The 25,587-nt window shown below is 38.4% G+C and overlaps 1 protein-coding gene and 1 long non-coding RNA gene across 6 annotated transcripts in view; one reads left to right on the top strand and one right to left on the bottom strand.

The window, feature by feature from the left end:
- Positions 1–5,630, top strand: part of LOC105466678 (polypeptide N-acetylgalactosaminyltransferase like 6) — a 1,213,852-nt gene extending 1,208,222 nt beyond the window's left edge. For 3 of the 5 annotated variants that reach the window (XM_011715757.3, XM_011715758.2, XM_071092823.1), the window contains exon 12: positions 730–5,629. In XM_011715757.3, coding sequence (XP_011714059.2) covers positions 730–897 — 168 coding nt within the window. In that variant the 3' untranslated portion in view covers positions 898–5,629. Of the gene's footprint in view, positions 1–729 lie in introns of all 5 variants that reach the window. The other 2 variants (XM_011715760.3, XM_011715755.3) reach the window with 2 other exon arrangements.
- Positions 781–19,342, bottom strand: LOC105466679 (uncharacterized). The gene is made up of 5 exons (XR_978399.3): positions 18,998–19,342; positions 15,464–15,526; positions 9,154–9,186; positions 6,832–6,914; positions 781–893 (listed from the first exon to the last, which is right to left on the bottom strand). It is a non-coding gene; the product is annotated as an uncharacterized lncRNA (long non-coding RNA).
- Positions 19,343–25,587: the final 6,245 nt, after the last annotated feature.

Here is a 25,587-nt window from a genome sequence, read left to right as displayed (position 1 = left end):
GCAGAAAGCAATGAGAATGGCAGCACTGGAACACCTGCATTATATCAATAAAGGGATTGAGAGGAGACTGAAGCTCAAGAGCTAGCAAATTTGAATTTGTACATCCAGTTATTGCCTGTGTGCCCCCTGTCCCCAAACTCATATTCATCTTCTCAAAAAGGCAGCTGAGAACCCAGCACTTTTGACTGCTTTTTGTTTTCTTTTGTTGTTTCTCTTTCCCATTAGAGGTTCAATGTGAGGGAATTATGACTCTTCTAGTCACTGTGTGTGCGTGTGAGCAGGGGGTATTAGTTACTGTGCACTAAAATATCATTTATTGTGTATGTGTTTCTCCCCAGATAGCTACATTATTGGCTACTTGACAAGCAACCCCATATACTTATTATCTTCAAAATCCAAGCAGATAGCAAAAAGCTCACCACAGAGCAGAAAATGAATGGATTGCTTTTTTTAAAAAAGTGAATGACCGATTGAATGAATGAATGAATGAATACATTTATTGTCTCTAGTTGAACCTGCTTGTAGGCTCTACATAGTGCCAATAGAGCCTACAAATTCACATTCCACATTGGCAACTCCACCTGCTATTGTTTGATTTGGGAGCTGTTCTATTTACACAATGAATATATACTGAAATATAAACAGAAATATCTTACTTCTGTATATTTTGGGTTGTAACCATTCACCACGTATTACAATAGTCTTTTCTTTTCTTCCTGACTTCTGCAGGACAGAACATTATTCCATCCTGTGAGCAACAGCTGCATGGATTGCAACCCCGCAGAGAAGAAGATTTTCATGGCCAGATGTGACCCTCTCTCTGAGACTCAGCAGTGGATTTTTGAACATATTAATACGACTGTTTTAGAAAAATTTAACCACCATGCCAGCTCCTAGAAAGAAGGAAGGAAGAAAAAGTGATTACCTACAGATTATAAATGAAATTTTAGCCAGCATCTGGGTCGAAGGAGTCAGGAATAACATTTCCTCGATCCAGGAAGGCTGGTTTAAAGATTTGTAAATGCCATGTCAAAGTAGGTTGTTTTGAAGAACTTCCTGCATCTGAAGAACTTGGCTGAGAATCTCACCAGCTGCTTCTGAGAACTCGAGACTAGCAGTTCCCTTGCTGGCCAAGGGCAAAGATAATTTAGGGACTTTTCAAAACAACTGCTGAGCTAATAAATCCTAGCATTTCTCAGGTCAAATCCTGCAGTAGTGAGTAGCTATGAATGGATCCTATTAACTGGGTGGGAGGGGGGTGAAAACGGAGTGCATGACTGCTCTGACAACCTGAGGATATCACAGGTTTAGAACTAGCCACGCTTAAAGGGTGAGCTGTACTCTTTGGTGCCATTCTCTGACTAAGAATGGGTTAAGCAGGTTTAACCCTTAAAAGTGCTGCAGATGATTTCAGAGTGCTCATACTATTCTGTTTTGTTTTGTTTATTTAAGTGAGGGTGCAATATCTAATGTAAGACTTCAATTACATAATGAAATGGACATCCAGTGTTCCCATTCTTTCGTTTACATTTGCCTTTTTGTTTTTTCAGAGCAAAGGTTTTTTTATTGTTTGTGGAAGTTCACCTCCTTGAATCCACTGGATTTCTAATTCAGTGCCCTTCTATGAATCCAGTTAAAAACAAAAACAAAAACAAAAATCTGTGCTCTCAAGTTACTCCAAAGAAAGATCTCACAGAAGCAGCAAAACCATATAAGATTTAGGAGAGGGACTTCCCTGGGAAATCTATTTTTACTTTTCTATTATTTTTAAAACCTTAAAAGTCTGATATTTGTCCAGTCATAATTTTTATTAAGCAAGGAAATGGAGTGAGGTTGATGTAATTAGTTTAGGAGATTCTTAAACCCAAATAAATCTACACTCCAAGTGATATATGAAAATGGCTTGGTTCACTTCAATTCTGTTTAATCAGTGGTGGGAGCATACAAGTGGTTTCATTTGTTCGTTTGTTTATTTGGGTTTTGCTTTTGTTTTTTATTTTTTTTCTCGTTGTCATTCTTTTGTAGTGTTGATATTAATGACATTCTTTTATTTGGAAGCTCATAAAAGGAATTACCATTAGTAAAGTGTTTCTGACACCATTTTCTGTTAATGGGGCAATATTTCAGGGATGAAGAAAGGAATGCTCTGAAAACTAAATGGAACAATTAATCCTTAAAACAATTTTTTACTGTTCAATAATATCAAGATGGGGGAAGAATATACAGGTATCAAGGTGGTTCTCGAGAAAAAAGAATCATGTTTATGACACATCTCTTAAGTTTTTTCAGTATAAAAGTGTTTTAACTTTGCTTTCTTTTTGTTTTTTGTTTGAAGTTGGTTTTCCTGTTAATAAAAATTTATATAACATCTTGGATCTAGAGCATTAAATTTTAGAACTGGGAAGACTCCTAGGATCCAATCCCTTTGCTTCTTCAGATGAATAATAAAAGCCCAGAAAGGCCCAACTCCTGGCCAGGCTGATGTCTTCTGGGCCGTATTCCTGTGTTTTTTATCTTGTGCTGTGTTGCCTCACTCTGTTACCAAAGCTGGTTCTGGATTTTACTGTGATTTAACTTGAGATTTCCAATCACTAGATGAGAAAACTATGCCTCCCTGGGGATGCCCACTAAAGTAATATCCACATTCAGAAACTGTAATACAGTACATGAAGCCTCTTCTTGTACATGTTCATGATTTTGTTATCTCCCTGAAACCTAATGAAAATGTCTAGTTAAACTACCAGGCCAATAGTTGGGGAAGAGTTATTTCATTATCTTTACTGATTTTTCAAGCATTCTTTTGAAGAGCTACTTTTTTCTTTTTCTTTTTTTCTTTTTTTTTTTAATTATACTTTAAGTTCTGGGATACATGTGGAGAATGTGCAGGTTTGTTACATAAGTATACACATGCCATGGTGGTTTGCTGCACCCATCAAACCCTCATCTACATTAGGTATTTCTCCTAATGCTATCCTTCCCCTGGTCCCCTACCCCCTGACAGGCCCCAGTGTGTGATGTTCCCCCAGTGTTTGATGTTCCCCTCCCTGTGTCCATGTGTTCTCGTTGTTCAGTTCCCACTTATGAGTGTGAATATGTGGTGTTTGGTTTTCTGTTCCTGTGTTAGTTTGCTGAGAATGGTGGTTTCCAGCTTCATCCATGTCCCTGCAAAAGACATGAACTCATCCTTTTTTATGGCTGCATAGTATTCCATGGTATATATGTACCACATTTTCTTTATCCAGTCTATCATTGATGGGCATTTGGATTGGTTCCAAGTCTTTGCTATTGTGAACAGTGCTGCAATAAACATATGTGTGCATGTGTCTTTATAGTAGAATGATTTCTAATCCTTTGGGTATAGACCCAGTAATGGGATTGCTGGGTCAAATGGTATTTCTGATTCTAGATCCTTGAGGAATCGCCAGACTGTCTTCTACAATGGTTGAACTAATTTACACTCCGACCAACAGTGTAAAAGTGTTTCTGTTTCTCTGCATCCTCTCCAGCATCTGTTGTTTCCTGACTTTTTAATGATCGCCATTCTAACTGACGTGAGATGGTATAGCATTGTGGTTTTGATTTGCATTTCTCTAATGACCAGTGATGATGAGTTTTTTTTCATATGTTTTTTGGCCGCATAGATGTCTTCTTTTGAGAAGTGTCTGTTCATATCCTTTGCCCAGTCTTTGAGCGGGTCTTTTTTTGTTGTAAATTTGTTTAAGTTCTTTGTAGATTCTGGATATTAGCCCTTTGTTAGATGGATAAATTGCAAAAACGTTCTCCCATTCTGTAGGTTGCCTGTTCACTCTGATGATAGTTCCTTTTGCTGTGGAGAAGCTCTTTAGTTTAATTAGATCCCATTTGTCAATTTTGGCTTTTGTTGCCATTGCTTTTGGTGTTTTAGTCATGAAGTCTTTGCGGATGCCTATGTCCTGAATGGTATTGCCTAGGTTTTCTTCTAGGGTTTTTATGGTTTTAGGTCTTATGCTTAAGTTTTTAATACATCTTGAGTTAATTTTTGTACAAGGTGTAATGAAGGAGTCCAGTTTCAGTTTTCTGCATATGGCTACCCAGTTTTCCCAACACCATTTATTAAATAGGGAATCCTTTCTCCATTGCTTGTTTTTGTCAGGTTTGTCAAAGATCAGATGGTTGTAGATGTGTGGTGTTATTTCTGAGGTCTCTGTTCCCTTCCATTGGTCTCTATATCTGTTTTGGTACCAGTACCATGCTGTTTTGGTTATTGTAGCCTTGTAGTATAGTTTGAAGTCAGGTAGCATGATGCCTCCAGCTTTGTTCTTTTTGCTTAGTATTGCCTTGGCTCTACGGGCTCTTTTTTGGTTCCATGTGAAATTCAAAGTGGTTTTTTTCTAATTCTGTGAAGAAAGTAAATGGTAGCTTGATGGGAATAGCATTGAATCTATAAATTACTTTGGGCAGTATGGCCATTTTCATGATATTGATTCTTCCTATCCATGAGCATGGAATGTTTTTCTATTTGTTTGCATCCTCTCTTATTTCCTTGAGCAGTGGTTTGTACTTCTCCTTGAAGAGGTCCTTCATGTCCCTTTGTAAGTTGTAGTCCTAGATATTTTATTCTCTTTGTAGTAATTGTGAATGGGAGTTCACTCACGGTTTGGTTCTCTGTCTATTATTGGTGTATAGGAATGTTTGTGATTTTTGCACACTGATTTTGTGTCCTGAGACTTTGCTGAAGTTGCTTATCAGCTTAAGGAGTTTTTGGGCTGAGACAATGGAGTTTTCTAAACATACAATCATTTCATCTGCAAACAGAGATAATTTGGCTCCCTGTCTTCCTATTTGAATACCCTTTATTTATTTCTCTTGCCTGATTGCCCTGGCCAGAACTTCCAATAATTTGTTGAATAGGAATGGTGAGAGAGCATCCTTGTCTTGTGCCAGTTTACAAAGGGAATGCTTCCAACTTTTGCCCATTGAGTATGATATTGGCTGTGGGTTCGTCATAAATTTGAAGAGCTATTTTTTTAACCTTCTGTCACAGAGATATTTTGTATAGATCAAGAGATCTTGAAGCATTCAAGATGCATACTGGAGAAAATCAATAGTGAGAAATTAACCTGTGTGTTGAACAATTCCAGAGAATGAATGAAGATTTATCTCAAGTGTTCACAGAGCAATCTTGTTGTAGAATTAGATGAGCCAATAAAAATTCACATTATGTCATTAAACAGCTGACTGCTATTTACAATTCTATGAAAGAGACAACCCTGGGTTCTGCACCCTGCAAAGTTCAGATTTGCAATGATCTTGTAGGATGCTATAATCATGGAAAGCTAGCCATAACATGTTTGGCTCTGTCCTTTGAGAAATCCTGAATATATTGTATTGTTTTGGTGTGATACACAGAGGTCAACCAAGATTGGTCTCTTGATCTCTGAATAAAATAATGTAATATTTTGGGGCATATTCAAGGGTGGAGGGTGAGAAGAGGGAGAGGATCAAGAAAAATAACTTACGGGTACTGGGCTTAATACCTGGGTGATGAAATAATCTGTACAAGCAATCGCCATGACACAGTTTACTGATATAACAAACCTGCACATTCACTCCTGAACTTAAAATAAAAGTTTTAAAAAATTAAATTAAATTGTTTAAATGTAATATAAAAAATTAATTTTTTAAATTAAGGAACACTTGAGACATTAAGACCAAAATTAAAACTCCAAACTGTCAAGCAACTGTTAAATGTGTGCAAATAGGAAACAAATAGAATGAAATGAAGCCTCGAGAATCTACCCTTAAGCCAAAGGACACAACATTGCCAATAAGCACATCTGAGAAGGCATTTCCACTCCACTGAAGGTTAAGACTGTTTACCTGAAGCACCACTACTACCATTCTGAAAAGCAGAAAACTACGTTTGTTGGTATGTTTATTTAACAAAGGGGACTGAACAATCCTCAGAAACACTCTCTTTCCTGGAAATAACATGATTTGAAAATTGGACAGTAGGCCGGGCACGTGGGTCACACCTGTAATCTCAGCACTTTGGGAGGCCGAGGCGGGCAGATCACGAGGTCAAGAGATTGAGGTCATCCTGGCCAACATGGTGAAACCCCATCTCTACTAAAAATACAAAAATTAAATCCCAGCACTTTGGGAGGCCAAGACGGGTGGATCACAAGGTCAGGAGATCGAGACCATCCTGGCTAACACAGTGAAACCCCGTCTCTACTAAAAAAAATACAAAAAACTAGCCGGGCGAGGTGGCGGGTGCCTGTAGTCCCAGCTACTCGGGAGGCTGAGGCAGGAGAATCATTTGAGCCCAGGAGGCAGAGGTTGCAGTGAGCCGAGATCGTGCCACTGCACTCCAGCCTGGTGACAGAGCAAGACTCTGTCTCAAAATAATAATAATAATAAATAAAAATAAATTGGACAGTAGAGTACTGACCTATCCTTTTATCAGAATGGGAGGAAAAATCATAATCTGGCCTTGGAAATTGCTACTTCTCCATCATAAGACATGGTTTTGCCAGAATAATTAATTTTTAAAATTTTTTTTATGTACTTACAAAGAAAAAGCTCTGCTTTAAAGCAATCATGAACTAAATGTAGGACTTACATACACTTTTTTCAAGGCTGGATTAATACCCTGCCAATAGCAATGTACTGGCTTCTATGTCTACTGGTATTTACTTAAAAACATTAATATGATCAGATAACTGTTTTTAAAAGTATTCACTACATCAGAAGCCTCAGGGAGTAATGCAAGTTCCAGAATTGCTTTACTAATTGATATCCTAAAACTTTATACAATAAATGAATAACAGAAAATGAGAATGGACTTACAAGCAATGAAAGAGTGTGTTAGGCCCGTTCTTCTCATGTTTCTTGGAAAACATGAAACCCATGCCAACACTTGACATCATTTCCTTTAGTAGCAATGTTTTAAAAGAAGATAGACAAATATAAATAAGTAAATACCTACTATTATTTTGTGCTTCTTCCTCTCAGATGAAAAACTTTTATTTCTATCTTTTTATAACTATCTCCATAAGGAAATAGTGAGAAAAGAATGTTTTCTTGGAAAAATAAGCTCTATGAAGTTTATGGCTGACCCATCAAAAGAGTTAGTGCCCCAGGCACAGCGGCTCACACCTATAATCCCAGCACTGTGGGAAGCCAAGGCGGGAGGATCACTTGAGCTCAGGAGTTCAAGACCAGCCTGGACAACATAATGAGACCTTGTCTCTATAAAACATTTTTAAAAATTAGCTGGGTGTCATAGCACATGCCTGTAATTGCAGCTACTGGGGAGGCTGAGGTGGGAGGATCACTTGAGCCCAAGAGGTCGAGGCTGCAGTGAGCCATGATCACACCACTGCACTCCAGCCTAGGTGACAAAGTGAGATCCTGTCTTAAAAAAAAAAAAAAAAAGAAAGAAATTCAATCACATTTTGATTACAAAGCTGGCTATCCCGCAGTCATAAAGGGCCCCACCTGCCACTGTGGGACATTCCTGGCCCAGGATATCACACATCTAAGGACTCAGAAGAAAGTTGATGATAAGGCTATGCCAGCTGTGCCTTTGACTTCTTGTCTTACTGCAGAATCTGCCCCAGAACTAGGCAGTTCTCCTGACCTTCCCCTGAGGAAGAGTGCTAGGTTATATTTTTTCAGAATTTAGAATCATCCTAACAATATGACATTGTGAACATTGATTTATCCCTAAAAACTCATTTAGTAAAATGTCTTTAGGCTTGTTACCCTGGCAGGATTATGAGACTGCAATGCGATTCCATAAACACATGCTGGAGATATGCTGGAAATAAGGCATTTCTTATAAATCATGAGAAAGAATGCCTCAAAGGGAAAATATTTTTAAGTGATTCCCTATGATTCTGGAAGTACACATAAATGGAGATAAGTAAATTATATCTCTCAATATGGGGCACACTTCATTCTCTCCCTTCACCTCATCGACCAGTCCTGCTCCTGCCATCATTCCTCTCAGATGACACCACCAACTGTAATTACTCTCCATGTGTGAAACGGTGGCTGAGGACACTGAAGCGTGACGAGTGGCCAGTCTTTCCCGCACTGCCAACATTGGAAGATTGCTCTTTGATTTATGTCTACAGCCTTTGCTTGCAGAACTGGGAGCTGTTTGCAACTCTATTTGGTAGACTTGACATTGACCTGAAGCTTTTATTCATAGTCACTCATCTCTGAGCTTGACATACCAGACTGGTGTGTCTGGTACTGCAGCCTCTCGGCAGACAACAGCTCAGGCACACGTTTGATGCTTCACTTCAGAGAAACCTGGAAACATTTCTTCCATCCCTGTTGCCTGAAGTTGCCTGCTTCTGCCTGAGGCACAGTAGCTTCCTAGGCTTTCCGCGGGCCTCTGCTGTCCTTCTTTGCTCGTTCCAACGTGGTGATCCAACTGACCTCAGTACAGAAAGGCTGGTTATATTTCAGAATCTTTTTGCCGATGAGTTTATTCTGACTTTACTCACCTTGAGAGGGCTATTCATAACTAAACAGCTTAGATGCTGGTTTACCTATATTACTTTATGCCTATGCTTGTTGTCCTGTGTGATTATTAATAATGTCCCTTTTACTGTTTTTCTTTTAATTTTTATTTTTACTTTTATAATTTTTGAGAGGGAGTCTGGCTCTATCAAGCAGGCTGGAGCACAGTGGTGCAATCTTGGCTGACTATAGCCTCTGCCTCCCAGGTTCAAGCAATTCTTGTGCCTCAGCCTCCTGAGTAGCTGGAATTACAGGCATGTGCCACCACACTTCACTAATTTTTGCATTTTTAGTAGAGACGGCGGGGCGGGGGGATCTCACCATGTTGGCTAGGCTGGTCTCAAACTCCTGACCCCAAGTGATCCACCTACCTCGGCTTCCTAAAGTGCTGGGATTACAGATCTGAGCCACTGCATGCCAGCCTGTTTTTATTTTTTAGAAACACGGTCTTGCTCTGTCTTCCAGGCTGGAGTGTAGTGGTGCAATGTTAGTTCACTGTAACCTCAAACTCCAGGGCTCAAATGATCTTCTCGCCTTGGCTTCCCAAAGTGCTGGGATTACAGGTGCGCACCACCACGCCTGGCCCCCTTTTACTCTTAAAAGTGTCCTAATTTTAATAACAAATTAAATACTCACCCTATTTATAGTCCACGTGCCTGTTTCTTATTCCTGTAGGAAAAGAAAACGTATTTTGCTTATTAAGGCTTACAGTCTACAAGAAATCAACTCGACTTATTCCTTCCCTTCAAACAGGACCAGACCAAAATCAGCTTCTTGATGACTGTGTATTGCATTCACATGGGTCTTTACAAGTTACTTAATGAAAGCTTTGTAATCAAGAGTTATATATCCACCTAAATCCCTTTGCTGAATGAAGTCTAATTTAAATGATTTTTTCATAATTTAAAAAATTTATTTGAAATCAATGCAGTCATTTTATATTTTTCCAAGCTCAGAACAGTGGATCTCCAACATGGCCTATTAACCACATTATTAATTCTCAATATTATGGTAAAGTATAGATAGATAGATGATAGATAGATAGATAGATAGATAGATAGATAGATAGATACATACATACATACATACATACGTACATAGATACATAGATACATAGATATGTAGATACGTAGATAGATGGATGATGGATGGACATACTATTTGAATTACTACTTTTGTTTTTCAAAGCAATTTTATGTGTATTGTCTCACTCCACACTTATAAAAACCTCTGCTGTCGATAATATTATAATCCTTATGAAAAAACTGAAGGACTCAGAGTGAAGGGGCTTGCAAGGGGCTAGCAAGTTAACAGCAGAATCAGGACTAGCTAGATTCAGGCCTTCTAATATGTAGGCCTCTGCTCCTTCCATTCTCAATGGTACTTTATACCTCACTACAGGGTCATTCACCCAGAGCAAAGCCAATATGAGTTGTATGGAGGTACCTCAAAGTAGTAAAATCACTCATTCCTTGGAGACTTCTGTTTTTAACCGCTTAATTATGTTTGTTCTTCTCTGTACCTGTGTGTTTTTGTTGATTTTCCTACAAGCTTATTAAAGTAAGAAGTGAATCCAGGATTAGTCCTTCTTAATGAGATTTCCAAGGTACTTTTAAGAAAAGAAGTGATCAATTAAAGCTATTTGCATAGCTCTAGATGACAAATCTAAAAGCAAATACTGTGTTCTTGGTAATTATCAATGAGTTCAGTCCTCAGGGAGAGGAAAACAGTCATTAAGCAAAGAATTTGTGCTCACTTCGCAGTAAGACTCCAAGCTGACCTTCTTTTAATAGTCTTATTTCTGAAAAGTTGTCAGGCGCATTTCTTAGCCATGTGAGACTCTCTGTCTGCACTGATGTGAATTCTCTCCGGCAGTTTTTCTCTTTTGAGGGTACAAGTTAAACATGTGTATTACTAGGCCTTTTGGTCTGTTTGGGCTGCTATAACAAAATATCATACACTGGGTAACTTAGAGATAATAGGAATGTATTTCTTACAGTTCTGGAGGCTGAGAAGTCCGAGATGGAGGAGCAGGCAGATTCAGTGCCTGCTGAGGCCCCAGTTTCTGATTTAAAGATCACGTCTTCTCACCGCAGCCTCACATAGTGAGGGGGCAAGGGAGCTCTCAGGGGCCTCTTTCATAAGAGAACTAATCCCAATTATGAAATCTCTGCCTTCATGACCTCATCACTTCCTAAAAGGTCTCCCTCCTAATACCATCACCATGGAGGTCAGGATTTCAATATATAAATTTGGGGGGTAGTGACACAAACATTTAGAATATAGCAGCAGGTCTTACCTCAAATCTATTGTATCAGAATTTCTGGGTTAGGCCACTAGATACAGAAAATTCTATTATCAAAGAGATAAATAATTGCTTTGTGCCCCAGTTCCTAATATCCTACCACTAGCAAATCCAAGTTAATTATCTGACATGGTTGCTCACAAGTAAACACTGCAGATGTCTGGAGGAATGATCAGTTGTAATCCGAAGCTATTGTAAATTTGCATTGAGAGAAACATGCCTAAGAACATTTTATTTCAAGAATTCTCTAGCTTTTATTAGGTCAATGATTATTAAACCTTAGTGTTTAAACACCTGGAGGTAATGTTAAAACACAGAATACTGGGCCACCCCTTAGTGATTGAAATGAGGCTCAAGAATTTACATTTCCAACATGTTGCTAGATGATGCTGATGGTCTGGAGTCCACGTTTTGGAAGCTATTGGTCCAGACCAGTGGTCTCACCACTTTGAAAATATCTTCTTAAAGATAATTTTGTTAATGTTGCATCTGTTTAGAAAGCATTAGTTATGTTTAAGAGGCATGTATTGGAAATGATAATAAAGCCCCAATACACTCGAAATTCAAACAAGTGTTAATTTAATCCAATAAATATTTATAACTGGAAGAAAGTTTCTCCCATAAATTATTTAAAGCAGGATCACAGAATTTGAAGACCAAAAATAGGCAGTATTATGGTATCATAGTAAATATCTTTTCAATCACTTAAATTTCTCAATTAAAGTATAACAAATACATCAAGACCCTTACTTTAAGTGCCTGGTATTGAGTCTCACATTAATAATTTGATATTATTGTCCCTTTCTCTATGTTCTTAGTGAACTTCATTCTACTGTAGAATAGAAGTGAAAATCAAAAGAAGGCATAGCATGGTGAACTGATTTACTCAACATTGTTTTTCAGTGTATTAGTCCTTCTGCCCCTAAACCATGCTTTTTCTCAAGTTTTGTCTTGGGAAAGGAAACATTAATTTCTGATGGCAAATAACCAGCCAACACCATTTCAAATACATTGTGTAAATACAGTTGAGCTATGGTTCCCCCCATCTTTGAAAAAATACTACAAGTTTAATTAAAAGTCTTTTAAGCGTAACAATATCTCACTATGCTCAACTCAGTTCACTAACTTTGTTAGAAAAAAGTTACAGAAGGTAAGGAAAAGCTTAGAATTTCTGCTGTGTTTTAACTGTGGTTCTCTCAGATTTGTAACTTTCTTTTCATTGAAAATAAACACTAAGACCTTCTTTAAAGGTCATTTCTACCTCATCCTCTGTCTTCTGAAATAAAAGTTAATTTAATTTTTTTCTTTTCAGTTTATTTAAATTTCAGCCTCTAATGGCACACAGAGTAAATCCTCCACACTATTTTTTCCAAATATTTTTCTCTTATTTTTGTGTATACTAAGGACGCATGAAAGAGAATGTATGGGAAAGGGTGTTTCACTTTACCAATGTTTGCTATTCAAATCTCTACCACCCAAAAAATTGTTATGGAATTTATAGTGTGGTTTTGCACTGATAAACCAAGCCATGTGTTCAGATTTTATGGTGGAAAAAAATGCAGTAGACGCAAAATATCCTATTAGGGTCAAAACCTAGACAGTGCATCTCAAATCAAAAGGATAAAATTATATGATCAGGACTTTCAATTTTTGTTAAAGATAAAGGGGGCATTGAGGGCCTGTCTAACACTCCCTATTCTAGTAAAGAATGGATGAAAGGAGGTGGGAAAGTGTGTACGGGTGGGGTTGGAAGAGAGAAAGAAACAGTCATGCTTTATTGTTTACGAAATTTTTTTAATGTCCTAGAGGAAGCAGCAGGGAAGTGTCACAGTGACTGAGATGTCAAAGAAATAATCTTACAAAAGAAATACTGCATTTGAAGCAAGGAGCCACTTCTCATTAATGTCTACCCACTAGCAAATGGTTGGGGTCAGAAACACATACATTCTCCAAACTGCCTTCAGTCAGAAGACAAGGATTTATCGAAAAACAAAACAAAACAAAAAAAAACAAAGGAGCTCAAACAAGTATTAAACAACTATGCAGAGTCAGTCATTGAAATGTTTAAAATAAAACAATCTTTGGGGCAATTCATCTGGATAACAAATGCCTCTGCTTGAAAAAGGGCCTGGAGTTGAGGTTCTTTTATTGTGAACGAGGAAGGACTTAACTGGAGGAAAGCTAATGACCTTGTTTCTACATTCCTCAGACATCAGTCGTCTGCCAGAAAATCGCCTATGGGGTTGAGGCAGTGACGGTTTAAAATGGCCAGGGAGAAAGTCTACAGAGAAAATGAGCTGCAGCTTCAGTGGCAGTTTCTAAAAATGTTGGTGAATATTTCTGCTATAGAGCAAAGCAATACACATTGCACTATCTGCTACCAGAGCTAAGCCGCTGGCCAAGATGCTAAGCTCTTTGAGAAATTATTCTCTCTGTTTTAAAAAATTCTTTTCTATTTCCATCAACCCTGAGTAAACTTCCTCCAAGTAAGTTAAAACATCAGATGAGTGAAATTCCTTTGGTAAGAAAATCAAAGGATCTTTCTTGTTGGAGTAAAGAAAAATGTTAGAACAGCAAAATCCCCAATCTTCCCTCATGATATATACTTTGTGTGTCTCTTCTCCCAAACTAGGATAAAACTGTTTCCGACAATGTCAGGGGCTTGGTCTTTTGCTCTGAGGGCGCAACATTCTCTCTAGATTTATTTCAATAAATGTTTGTTGAGTACCAACAAGAGTGAGTTTTTGCATTAGACTAAAAAGTATATGCAACTAGGGAAAAAAGACTGGTTAGTCGTCAAAAAACGACTGCTACAGTCTTTCTTTCCCATTTGAAATAGGACAAATATTCAGTCCCTCTAGGCCTTCTTATAATTGTGTGAAATATGATAATAAACATGAAATTGCTTCATAACTTGCAAAGCAAAATGTAAATGAAAGAGTTTGGTATTTAATGAAACCCTGTCCTCCAGCAGCGTATAGTCTAGCACAGTGCTTCTTAGGTAGGGTAGCCATATAATCTATTGTGCAAACCAGATAATTTTTTAGGGGGAAATGAGGTGTTATTTGTAAACATAGAGGAAACGCAGGTGAAAATCAGGACTGATTTTCTTCTTAAAGACATTGAACAAAATACTCATGGACAATATGAAATATTAATCCAGAGTCAACATGTAGGATCAGAGTCAACATGTAGGGGCTCACAAAGTAGGTTTGGGTTTGAGTACTTGGGTTACTTATTGAAAAGTCCTAGGCCAGGCATGGTGGCTCATGCCTGTAATCCCAGTACTTTGGGAGGCCGAGGCAGGCAGATCACCTGAGGTCAGTTGTTCGAGACCAGCCTGGCCAGCATGGTGAAATTCCGTCTCTACTAAAAATACAAAAATTAGCCAGGCATGGTGGCAGGCACCTGTAATCCCAGCTGCCTGGGAGGCTAAGGCAGGAGAATCACTTGAACCCTGGAGGCAGAGGCTGCAGTGAGTTGAGATCACACCATTGCACTGCAGTCTGGGCAACAAGAGTGAAATTCTGTCGAAAGAAAGAAAGAAAGAAAGAAAGAAAGAAAGAAAGAAAGAAAGAAAGAAAGAAAGAAAGAGAGAGAGAGAGAGAGAGAGAGAGAGAGAGAGAGAGAAAGAGAAAGAGAAAGAGAAAGAGAGAAAGAAAGAAGGAAAGAAGGAAAGAAGGAAGGAAGGAAGGAAGGAAAGAGGGAGGGAAGGAAGGAAGGAAGGAAGGAAGGAAGGAAGGAAGGAAGGAAGGAAGGAAGGAAGGAAGGAAGGAAGGAAGGAAGGAAAGAAGAAGGAAGGAAGGAAGGAAAGAGGGAGGGAAGGAAGGAAGGAAGGAAAGAAAGAGAGAGAAAGAAAGAAAGAAAGAAAGAAAGAAAGAAAGAAAGAAAGAAAGAAAGAAAGAAAGAAAGAAAGAAGGAAGGAAGGAAGGAAGGAAGGAAGGAAGGAAGGAAGGAAGGAAGGAAGGAAGGAAGGAAGGAAGGAAAGAAAGAAAGAAAGAAAGAAAGAAAGAAAGAAAGAAAGAAAGAAAGAAAGAAAGAAAGAGAAAGAAAGAAAGATCCTTAGAAATCATTTAGGCTATGTGGTTCTATTTTGCTATTTTTAAGTTTGAGCATGAAGCTTTATCTAAAGTAAAATTGTTTGTGTGCTATTACAGCTAGATTATAATATCTAGGCTATTCACTGCTTGAAAATGTCCCTACAACCTTTATTCATCAATCATGGTATCAAAATAACATCATAACAACCAGCTTAATTTAGAGTATATAAATAACATATAATGAAGGTGCTTTAAAAACGAAATACAGTCTTCTACTCTGTTTTGATATGCAATTATATACACTTAATTAAAAAGTAAAGAAAAAGTGAAAGTAGAATTCACAAAACAATTGAATTGTCAAACACCTTCCACAATATTAAAATTGTTATTTTGTAATTTGCTTTATGTATATCGCCAATAAAATTGTGTTTCACGTGATGAATGAGGATTTTGGAAGGAGATTGCTGTCAGGGAATTTAGCAATAAAACAAAGCAGTGAAGAAGATACTAGCTTTTTATTGCTAATTTACTTCCTTGGTTTTGCATTGCACCAGGGGTAATTCCTCTATCAAAGTGTGGTAATAATGTCTGACAGACTTACCTGATAAATGTGCCCCATCTTCAGAATGTAGGATAAGCTGTGTTTGTTCAATTTTACTGCATCCTGAGACAAATAAAATTGGGGAAAAGCTGCCATGAAATGAAGCTATTTTCTACAGAGTTTGTTCTTGACAAGCTGTACTGCAGCCCCAGCCACAATAAGGAGACAATGACTCATCTGGTATATAGCAAAACAATGAAAATAAAATAAACAAACAAAAACAAATATAAAGTTCCTAAATGCTATTCCAGCAACAGACCTGTAAAGAGATATCAGTTAATCTAAAATATGTATATGTTAGATGCTTAACTTTTTTTTGTTGGATAGATGAACGAATGGCAGGAATAATGCCTACTTCAATGCACTACTTTCAATATTTCCCATAGTTCAACCTATAAAATAGAAGGCAGAGAGAGAAAGAGCTAGATAAAATAAGAGGGAGAATGAGAGAGGAAGAAAAGTAACAGAGAGTAAAGGAAAATCTTCACTCAAAATCATAAGGAATGTATCTTAACTGAATATTTTGATTGATGTGATGCATTGTTTTAGAATCACTGCTCCAAGGAAAAAATTGAGGCAAGAGGAAAATATACCCCATTGGGCAGTGGGCAGGAAAAAAAAAAAAAATCTCTGTCAAAGAGCACAAATCTTATTTACAATGGAACTTTAATGACTCTAAGCTGCTTTAACTCCCATGTAGTTCCCCCATTGGAAGAAGATTATGAAAGACTGCTCTCCTCTCTCCCAGCACACACTGATGTTGTTACCCCATTCTAAATGAGTATGGTAATGGCATTCACTAGGGATTATCAACATTTAGAGAAAAGAGTCTGAGAAAAAGAAAAAAGATCCAATAAAAACTGAGAAGAATACAACTTATCTATGGAGCTTCTGTGGATGGAAATGGCAAGTATAGATATTAATATATTACATGAGTCACTCGTGGTAGAGATTCACCTTAATGGCTTAGAACTCAATAAAGCTGAGGCAGAGGGACCCATTGTATAATAGTTTTAGGACTCTTCACTGCTAATGGAATAAGCTATAACCCTTTCCAAAGGAGCCCTAGAGCACCAGAATCACAGGGAGACAAAAAATAGTAGAAACTATGTATTTTTTTCCCAGTATACTCGCATTTATCCACTTATGAGCAGGAATCTGTGATTTGAAAGCTTTCCAGAGTGACCTTGATTTCTAAAACTAATTAAGCAACAAGAAATGCATGAAACTGAGAAAGGAAACAAGTCTAAGGTGAACATTGGGCTATAATACAATCATAAAAGGCTTCAGAAATAACTGAAGAAGGACGACTGTTCTTGACCTATAACTTTACCTCATTTTGCTTGTACTGCTGAATCACATAAATGGAAAATAAGCAAAAGCAGTGGTTGTTGTAATTACTTTTATAATAGTGATGATTTTGACCTGATGTGAATTAATATTCTTAAACTTCTTCAAGGTACATTGCATTTGGCCAATTCTTCTTATTCTAAATCACCACAAAAGAACAAGGCTTACCATGCATCTTAGCAAAGCTGTTTTTGGCTTTTGTTTCTAATTCCTAAGGTCATCAACTCTAATCTTACAGAAGTTAAGCTTTGTTCTAATTGGCTATATGATCAGGGGTAAGTAACCTAATTTCTATAATTTAGGGCACTTATTCCTACATTGCACTGTACATTTTTCCTTACAAGTAGAAAATTACGTTATTTTGTAATAATAATAAAGTCAAAAAGGGTGTCCATGTTAAGCTATAAGAATTCAATCTGGAGAACATGGAGCATATTTTCCCTCACTTGGAGGGCTAGGGTAAGAGTAATTATTGGCAATGTTAGACTGAACAAACATTATACTCCGTAAAAAATGAGATGGCCAACAACACTATTAATTGCATAAGATACTGGCTCATTCATTCATCAAACATTTATTGGTTGACCCTAATCATGCAAGTTTACAAAAACCTGCAATACAGCTTCATGGCAAAGCTTTCTCCTATGAAGAAACTTTTTACATAATAAAATTCAGGGAGAAAATAGTCAAAGGCATACTTAGTAAACCTTGCCAGTAGGGCTGAAAATCTGTTTCCCAATTGAAAAACCACAGCCAGATATCATGTATAAAGGAAAGTCATTCTCAGTAATCTTACTCTCCCTTTACTATTGTTTTTTAATAGATGACTGAAGATTACTGAGAGAATAAGCTCAAAAGAAAAAGACAGAAAATGTTGAATATGTTTGAAGTCTTTAACCCTTATAAAATAAAAATATCCAGACATCTTCACTATAGGAAGGAAACTAGTAACATACATCTTTGGGAGTAGAACACACCTCGCCTTCCTTTTCCTAAATATTCCCTTCTGGCTCAATTAGCTGATAGAGGAGAGCTATTTCACCCTTGGAATTCTAACAAGGGGGCATGGGAAGGGCAGCAGTGCTCCAATCCTTGTTGGGTCCACCCCTGGATCTTGTTCAGGAATTAGGGGTGTCACAATTAATTCATTCATAACATATAAAGCTCCAAAGTTTCTACATTTTTAATTGAGCTAAAGTAATTTCATTTTTTCCTAAAATAATATCATTTTCACTGCCTTGTACTCTGTTATGCTTTCTCAGTAGCAGGAGAAGGGATTAGAGTTACAGTTAGTCCTGAGAATTGAGGAAAACCCTGGTTCTGACTATAGGACAACATCAGACACAGGAAGGCCACCCATCATCGTCACAAGGGAACAACACGGAACAGATACCGCAGGGAATTCCTGGTGATTTAGTCACCCACCTTTCCCCGCTTTGCCTCTTGATATCTCTGAGCTCTAAGGGTGGAGAAAAGGGAAAGAGATAGAGGTCAGTGCTTCCCTCCGAGGGAAAGTCCTGAGAAAGCAGTGCACAGCCATTGAAGGTCCGAGGCCATTCACTCTGTACAACACACTGATAAAAAACAAACCAGTGAAAAATAAAGTCTAGTTAACTCAGGCAAATGCTTTTGAAAAATTCAAATTCAAGCTCTTAACTATCAAATGTTAACTAACTAGGAGGCAATTGCTCTACCAACAGTGAGCTGGCTTCCATTTGCTTTCCCTGGCTTCAGATTTCTCTTCAAAGAGACATATTAAACAACGCACTGATATTTTTCAACCTGGCAGGAAATATGCCAGCTGCACCAGCCATTGGAAAGGGAAGACTATTATCCCAATTGCCAATTTTAACCAACCCAGTAAGTAAATAGCCTGGGCCTAATCTTTATAGGCAGTTAAACTGTGCAGTGCTTGATAAATACTCCTGGGTGGCTGTGGTAAAGCAAAACAAAGAATACTGCTGGATAACAAGACAGCTGTAAAAATTAACGTTAGATCCCAGAGGAGATAGGAGTTTCCGGATCACAGAAGCTGTCTGTGACAAGAGAGATACCTATTACAAAAGAGTGATGGTTATTAAAAGAACAATAAGCCACTGCAGCTACATTTAAGACATTCTACAATCAATTTTAAGATAAGTAACATTGCCTGAAGTTAAGTACAAAAGATAACAAAATACAAACCCCATCCAAATGTATCAAAGCCTTGCAATTAACTTCTCATTACCAGAAGAAAACGTTGTATAAAATGGCTATTGAAGAAGGATATTGGTCCAGGAAGGCAATAGTGGAGTTTGGTGGGTCAGACCTTGAGTTTTCTACAAAACGTATAGCCTCTTTTTTCCAGTGTAAAAATCCTTGCCAGAAGCAGGAAAAATCTATATGCTAATCATATTTCCAATTGAGCTCAAACTGAAGGAAGTTAAGAGGAGAGCACAAATGACTCAGAGGGCAAAGAGACTGACGTACAAAAAGAAATGATTAAAAGATTCTCAAATGGCCAGCTCTGCTGAGTAGCGACCGAGAGGAGACGTGATTGTCATTGGAAAGTGTCCACAGAGTAAACAACAGTCAGAGTCATTACTGGGCTGAGTCGAAGGACTAAATTGGGGTAAAATTAAGGACAGAGAGATTTAAACTGAATGTCGGTGATGAGAAGGGCTGCCAGATAGTGAAACATCTCCCCAGGGTTAACCATGAGACATCCTCTCAGAAGGCTTTTAAAAGTCAGGCTCTACCATGAACCGAAGGAGCCTTTTTCCAATCTAAAGGAATGAAAAAAAAAAAAAAAAAAAAAATCCCTCCTTAAAGAGCAGGATTATATTTTGGGAGGGGGGCAGGAATAATTATCTAAGGTTTCTCCTAGAGAAGGAAAAGGTTGTGGTGGGAATCAACGAGGGAAGCTCATTTTAGAGGAGGTGGGGAAGAAAGCAGGAAGCATGAAAAAGGGAAGGTCACCAGCCAGCAGAAAAGAGGTAGGAAGCAACACCCTGTCTAGACTCCAGAAAAACAACGACAGAACCATGACTGGCAAACACTTCTGCAGTGGTTTTGTGCTGAAAGTGATGGCACAGGCATCTCCCTGAGCTCATCAGCACGACGTGGTTTTTCCTAGCAGTAGCCTCAACAGTTGGTGATAACCTACTATATAAATTCCTTGTGTCCTTAAGCTAAGAAATAATTCTCTAAAAACCATAGGAAGCTAGTCTTTGTAGTATTTCCTATTTTTAACTAATGGTACTTAACAGAGTAGTGGTTTAGAATACAAGCTTGGCATCAAGCGGATCTCGGTTCAAATTTCAGCCCTATTTACTGTGTGGCTATTGGCCCACAATATAGCTTTTCAATGACCCAAATTGTCAGCTGAAAATGGGGTGATAATATATACTTTTAGCAGTCAGTGTTCTTGGTTGCAAGAATTACACTGGAAAACTTCAGCAGAGGAGGAATTTATTGGAAGGATATCAGAAAGCTCATAGAATCAACAGTAGAGATGAGAAAATGGGTGGGAATTAAGGGAGGTAGAGCATACTGAGCCATGGGCAAGGTTATGCCACAGAAACTGCCTGGTTAGGGTGCCACTGTATGAATTGCTGCTCCCACACACTGTCAGACTCTGCTGCCACTGGACATTGGATGCTGTTCCCATCCGCTCTGTGTCATCATCACGAAGTGAATTCTAAAAGATCGCTGCATTTTGTTTATCTTACTTAAGATTCTCATTCAACACTGGGAGCACCTGACTGGCCAAGCCTCAGCCGCAATGCCTGTAGCATAGCTGCCAGGGAAACAGAGAAAAGGGAGTAGCTGATCCTTTGCATGTTCTTTAGTGGAATGCAGGATGCAGTGTCCCATGGAGATTCACAAAGTGCATGCTTTCCTCCATATAAGAAAGAGGTTCGGGCCAGACGCGGTGGCTCAGGCCTGTAATCCCAGCACTTTCGGAGGCCGAGGCAGGCAGATCACGAGGTCAGGAGATCGAGACCATCCTGGCTAACACGGTGAAACCCCCTGTCTACTAAAAATACCAAAAAAAAAAAAAAAATTAGCTGGGAGTGGTGGCTGGCACCTGTAGTCCCAGCTGCTGGGGAGGCTGAAGCAGGAGAATGTCATGAACCCAGGAGGCAGAGATTGCAGTGAGCCGAGATTGCCCCACGCACTCCAGCCTGGGAGACAGAATGAGGCTCCGTCTCAAAAAAGAAAAAAAGAAAGAGGTTCCAACACTGGAAAGCCAAAAAAAAAAAAAAAAAAAAAGGACAAACATCTTTCCTAGTTCACCTCTATGTCTGCCCAACTTTGCCTACATTTTTCTTCCCCTAATTAAACTTCCAAAAAATGTTCACACCTAACAAAACACAATGACCCTTATATACCGAATAACCCTCTCCCAAACAGAAAACAAGACATCAGTTCTCACACCAGCTGGAATCCAGGCTGTCTGAATGATGTTAATCCCTCTAAGTTGTACAACAATCTCACCTTGATATCCACCAACGAACGAACCAAATTGTGACATGAGTAACTCTACCTTATGGTTTTGGAAAGACAGAGGAAATAAAAAGAAAAACAGCAAACATGCAAGTATCTGTCTAACCCGTATCTGTCAGGTTCTGAGCTCAGAAAGTAAGAGTTCAGATAGGAGATGTTATTTATACATTTGACAGCAAAGAAGGAAGTACAGATAGGAAGAAAATCAGTGGTCATTCTATTTATAATTGGTCACTAGGCCATAGCTACAATTTTATTTCCTCTTCCATCCCCTTTGCTGCTCAGAGTTCTTTTCCTAGTAAGGCCACCCAAATCTTTATTTCTGAGAGATATAGGTCCTTTGGGGGGTTCTGCCTATATAGAATTGCAGTAGCCCTCCCTATTCAATGTCACCTCTGGTTGCAGTAGAAGAAAATACCTCAGAATATGCCCCCAATGTCACAACAGAAGCCCACTTTCACTTTGAAGCTCAGGATCAGTGACCACAACCAACACCAAAGTCCTCTATTCCAATGGCAGAAGGAGACCAAAATGGTCATGTTGCAGTTTCCAATTCAGTAGAACCATTGTTCTGTTTCTTGGAAGACACACCCATCCCTTGAGTAGTTAAGGTTCTAGCTGATAGCAGCCAGGGTCAAAAAACTAGAAGCAAAAATTTCAAATTGGTCATTAGGTATAATTATTTCTATTCCTTGGTTCCAAGATACCTGTATTCAAACTGGATGAAGCATCATAAGTTAGCCTAAGAAAATACAGTTAATATCAGCTGTATACAGCACCTTGAAAAATGTTATATCCCAGCTGGTATTATAAATAAGTCTTTAACACACATTTCAACAAAGTCAGCTGCTTTTGAGTGATGGGAAACATGTGAAGACCAACAAATAACTGAGTATAAACCCATTACCTTCCTTGATTCACTACAAAGTGAATTCTTGGTCAGAAGCAAAATTGTGTGGGATAGTGGTAAAATTCATGATTATCAGAAACCAAATCACTAGCCAAACCATTACCCATTGATCATAATATGTATAAATCCTTACATCATGCTGCACTTTTTTCCAGACTTCATGGCTAGTCGATAGATACTGTCCAGAGTTCTTCCCGCTGGAAGGACTTGCCTTCATCACTCTTTCAGGATCAGGCTGAGTGGGGCTGTCCTTGCGCTACACTTCACATCTGGCTTATGCCAGCTAGGGGTTCAGAGTGCCAAGTCAAGCTCAAAGCGTTCCCTCATTAAAATAGTCATAGAGAATCACCATTAGGCCATACACGTTTGCTCAGTTGCAAAATGGGTTTTACTAGATTGTAAGGTTGAAATGGAATGTGCTTTTGAATCATTTAGTCCAGAGTCTGACATATAATAAATATACCCAAGTGCAAATAATTATGATTGTCAAAGTAATTTTTAGGTAAGAGCCAAAGTGTTTAGATAAGGAAATGAATTCAAATGTAGGTTTTCCTGAGTCTACGTATTTAATAAATAAGAGTAGTCAACACATAGATTAATAGATACATATTTAGCATCCTGTTATTACTGAAGTTACGTATTTTAAAGCCAATTAATTGACGCACACTCTCATTCTTTAATAAATTACCAAAGGAAAATAATACAGGTCTATGATATCAACTAAAAGGAAAAAATTCTAATCATTTCTGGTTACTATGAGGCTTACATAAAACATCGTATAACTATAACAGATTACTTTAAGAAGATAACAACTTAACATTGATTACATAAAATAACACTACACTTTTACTCCCCCCACACACATTTCATGTGGGTTTTCTTTTTTTATTTTTATTTCAATAGTTTTGGGGAACAGGTGGTGTCTGGTTGGATGGAAAAGTTCTTTAGTGGGTGATTTCTGAGATTTTGCTGCATCCATCACCCGAGCAGTACACACTGTACCCAGTGTGTAGTCTTTTATTCCTCACCTCTCTCCCACCCTTTCCCCCAAGTCCCCAAAGTCCATTATATCATTCTTATGCCTTTATGTCCTCATAGCTTAGCTTCCGCATATAAGTGAAAACAGACGGGCCGGGCGCGGTGGCTCACGCCTGTAATCCCAGCACTTTGGGAGGCCGAGGCGGGCGGATCACAAGGTCAGGAGATCGAGACCACGGTGAAACCCCGTCTCTACTAAAAATACAAAAAATTAGGCAGGTGCGGTAGTGGGCGCCTGTAGTCCCAGCTACTCAGGAGGCTGAGGCAGGAGAATGGCGTGAACCCGGGAGGCGGAGTTTGCAGTGAGCCGAGGTCGTGCCACTGCACTCCAGCCTGGGGGACACAGCGAGACTCTGTCTCCAAAAAAAAAAAAAAAAAAAGTGAAAACAGACGATGTTTGGTTTTCCATTCCTGAGTTACTTCACTTAGAATAATGGTCTCCAACTCCATCCAGGTTGCTGCAAATGCCATTGTTTAATTCCTTTTTATGACAGAGTAGTATTCCATGGTGTATGTGTCCGTGTGTGTGTGTGTGTGTGTGTGTGTGTCTGTGTGTATCACAGTTTCTTCATCCACTCAGTCAATGAGCATTTAGGGTGGTTTCATTTTTTGCAATTGCAAATTGTGCTGCTATAAACATGCATGTGCAAGTGTCTTTTTTATACAATGACTTCTTTTTAGGAAGATACCTATTCGTGGGATTGCTGGATCAAATGATAGTTCTATTTTTAGTTTTTGGGGAATTTCCATACTGTTTTCCATGGTGGCTTTTACTAGTTTGCATTCCCACCAGCAGTGTAAAAGTGTTCCCTTTTCACCACATCCATGCCAACATCTATTTTTTTTTTTTTGATTTATTGATTATGACCATTCTTGCAGGAGTAAGGTGGTGTCTCATTGTGGTTTTGATTTGAAATTCCCTGATAATTAGTGATGTTGAGCATTGTTTCACAGGTTTCTTGGCCATTTGTGTATCTTCTTTTGAGCATTGTCTATTCATGTCCTTTGCCCACTTTCTGATGGGATTGTTTTTTGGTTTTTATTTTTTTTGTTTTTGTTTTTGTTTTGCTGATTTGTGTGAGTTCCTTGTAGATTCTGGATATTAGTCCTCTGTCAGATGCATAGTTTGTGAAGATTTTCTCCCACTCTGTGGGTTGTCTGTTTACCTTGTTGATTATTACTTTTGTTGTGCAGAAGCTTTTAGTTTAATTAGGTCCCATGTATTTATCTTTGTTTTTGTTGCATTTGCTTTTGGGTTCTTGGTCATGAACTCTTTGCCTAAGCCAATGTCTAGAAGAGTTTTTATGATGTTATCTTCTAGAATTGTTATGGTTTCAGATATTAGATTTAAGTCTTTCATCTATCTTGTATTGATTTTGGTATAAGGTGAGAGATGAGGATCCAGCTTTGTTCTTCTACATGTGGTTGGCCAATTATGCCAGCACCTTTTGTTGAAAAGGGTATCCTTTCCCTACTTCGTGTTTTTGTTTGCTTTGTCAAAGATCTGTTGGCTATAATTATCTGGCTTTATTTCTGGGTTCTCTATTCTGTTCCATTGGTCTGTGTACCTATTTTTATACCAGTACCAAACTACAGTATAGCCTTGTAGTATAGTTTGAAGTCAGGTAATGTGATGCCTCCAGACTTGTTCTTTTTGCTTAGTCTTTGATATGGTTTGGCTGTGTCCCCACCCAAATCTCATCTTGAATTGTAGCTCCTATAATTCCCACATGTTGTGGTGGGGACCAGTGGGAGATAATTGAATCATGGGGGTGGTTCCCCCATAGAGTTCTCATGGTAGTGAATAAGTCTCACGAGGTCCGATGGCTTTATAAGGTGAAACCCCTTCCACTTGGCTGTCACTTCTCTCTTGTCTGCCATGATGTAAGACATGCCTTTCACCTTCCACCATGATTGTGAGGCCTCCCCAGTCACATGGAACAGTGAGTCCATTAAACTTCTTTTTGTTTATAAATTACCCTGTCACAGATATGTCTTCATAAGCAACATAAAAATGGACTAATACAGTCTTGTGTTGCCTATGCACGCTCTTTTTTTGGTTCCACATAGATGTTAGGATTATTTTTTCTAGTTCTGTGAAGAATGATGATGGTATTTTGATGGGAATTGCATTGAATTTGTAGATTGCTTTTGGCAGTATGGTCATTTTCACAATATTTATTCTACCCACCATAAGTATGGGATGTGTTTCCATTTGTTTGTGTTCTCTATGATTTCATTTGGCAGTGTTTTATAGTTTTCTTTAAATAGATCTTTCACCTCCTTGGTTGGTTATATTCCTAAGTTATTTTATTTTATTTTGTTTTATTTTATTTGT

This window comes from Macaca nemestrina, chromosome 3 (assembly GCF_043159975.1).
Source record: "Macaca nemestrina isolate mMacNem1 chromosome 3, mMacNem.hap1, whole genome shotgun sequence".
NCBI lineage: Eukaryota > Metazoa > Chordata > Mammalia > Primates > Cercopithecidae > Macaca > Macaca nemestrina.
This window is presented reverse-complemented; position numbering and strand designations above follow the sequence as displayed.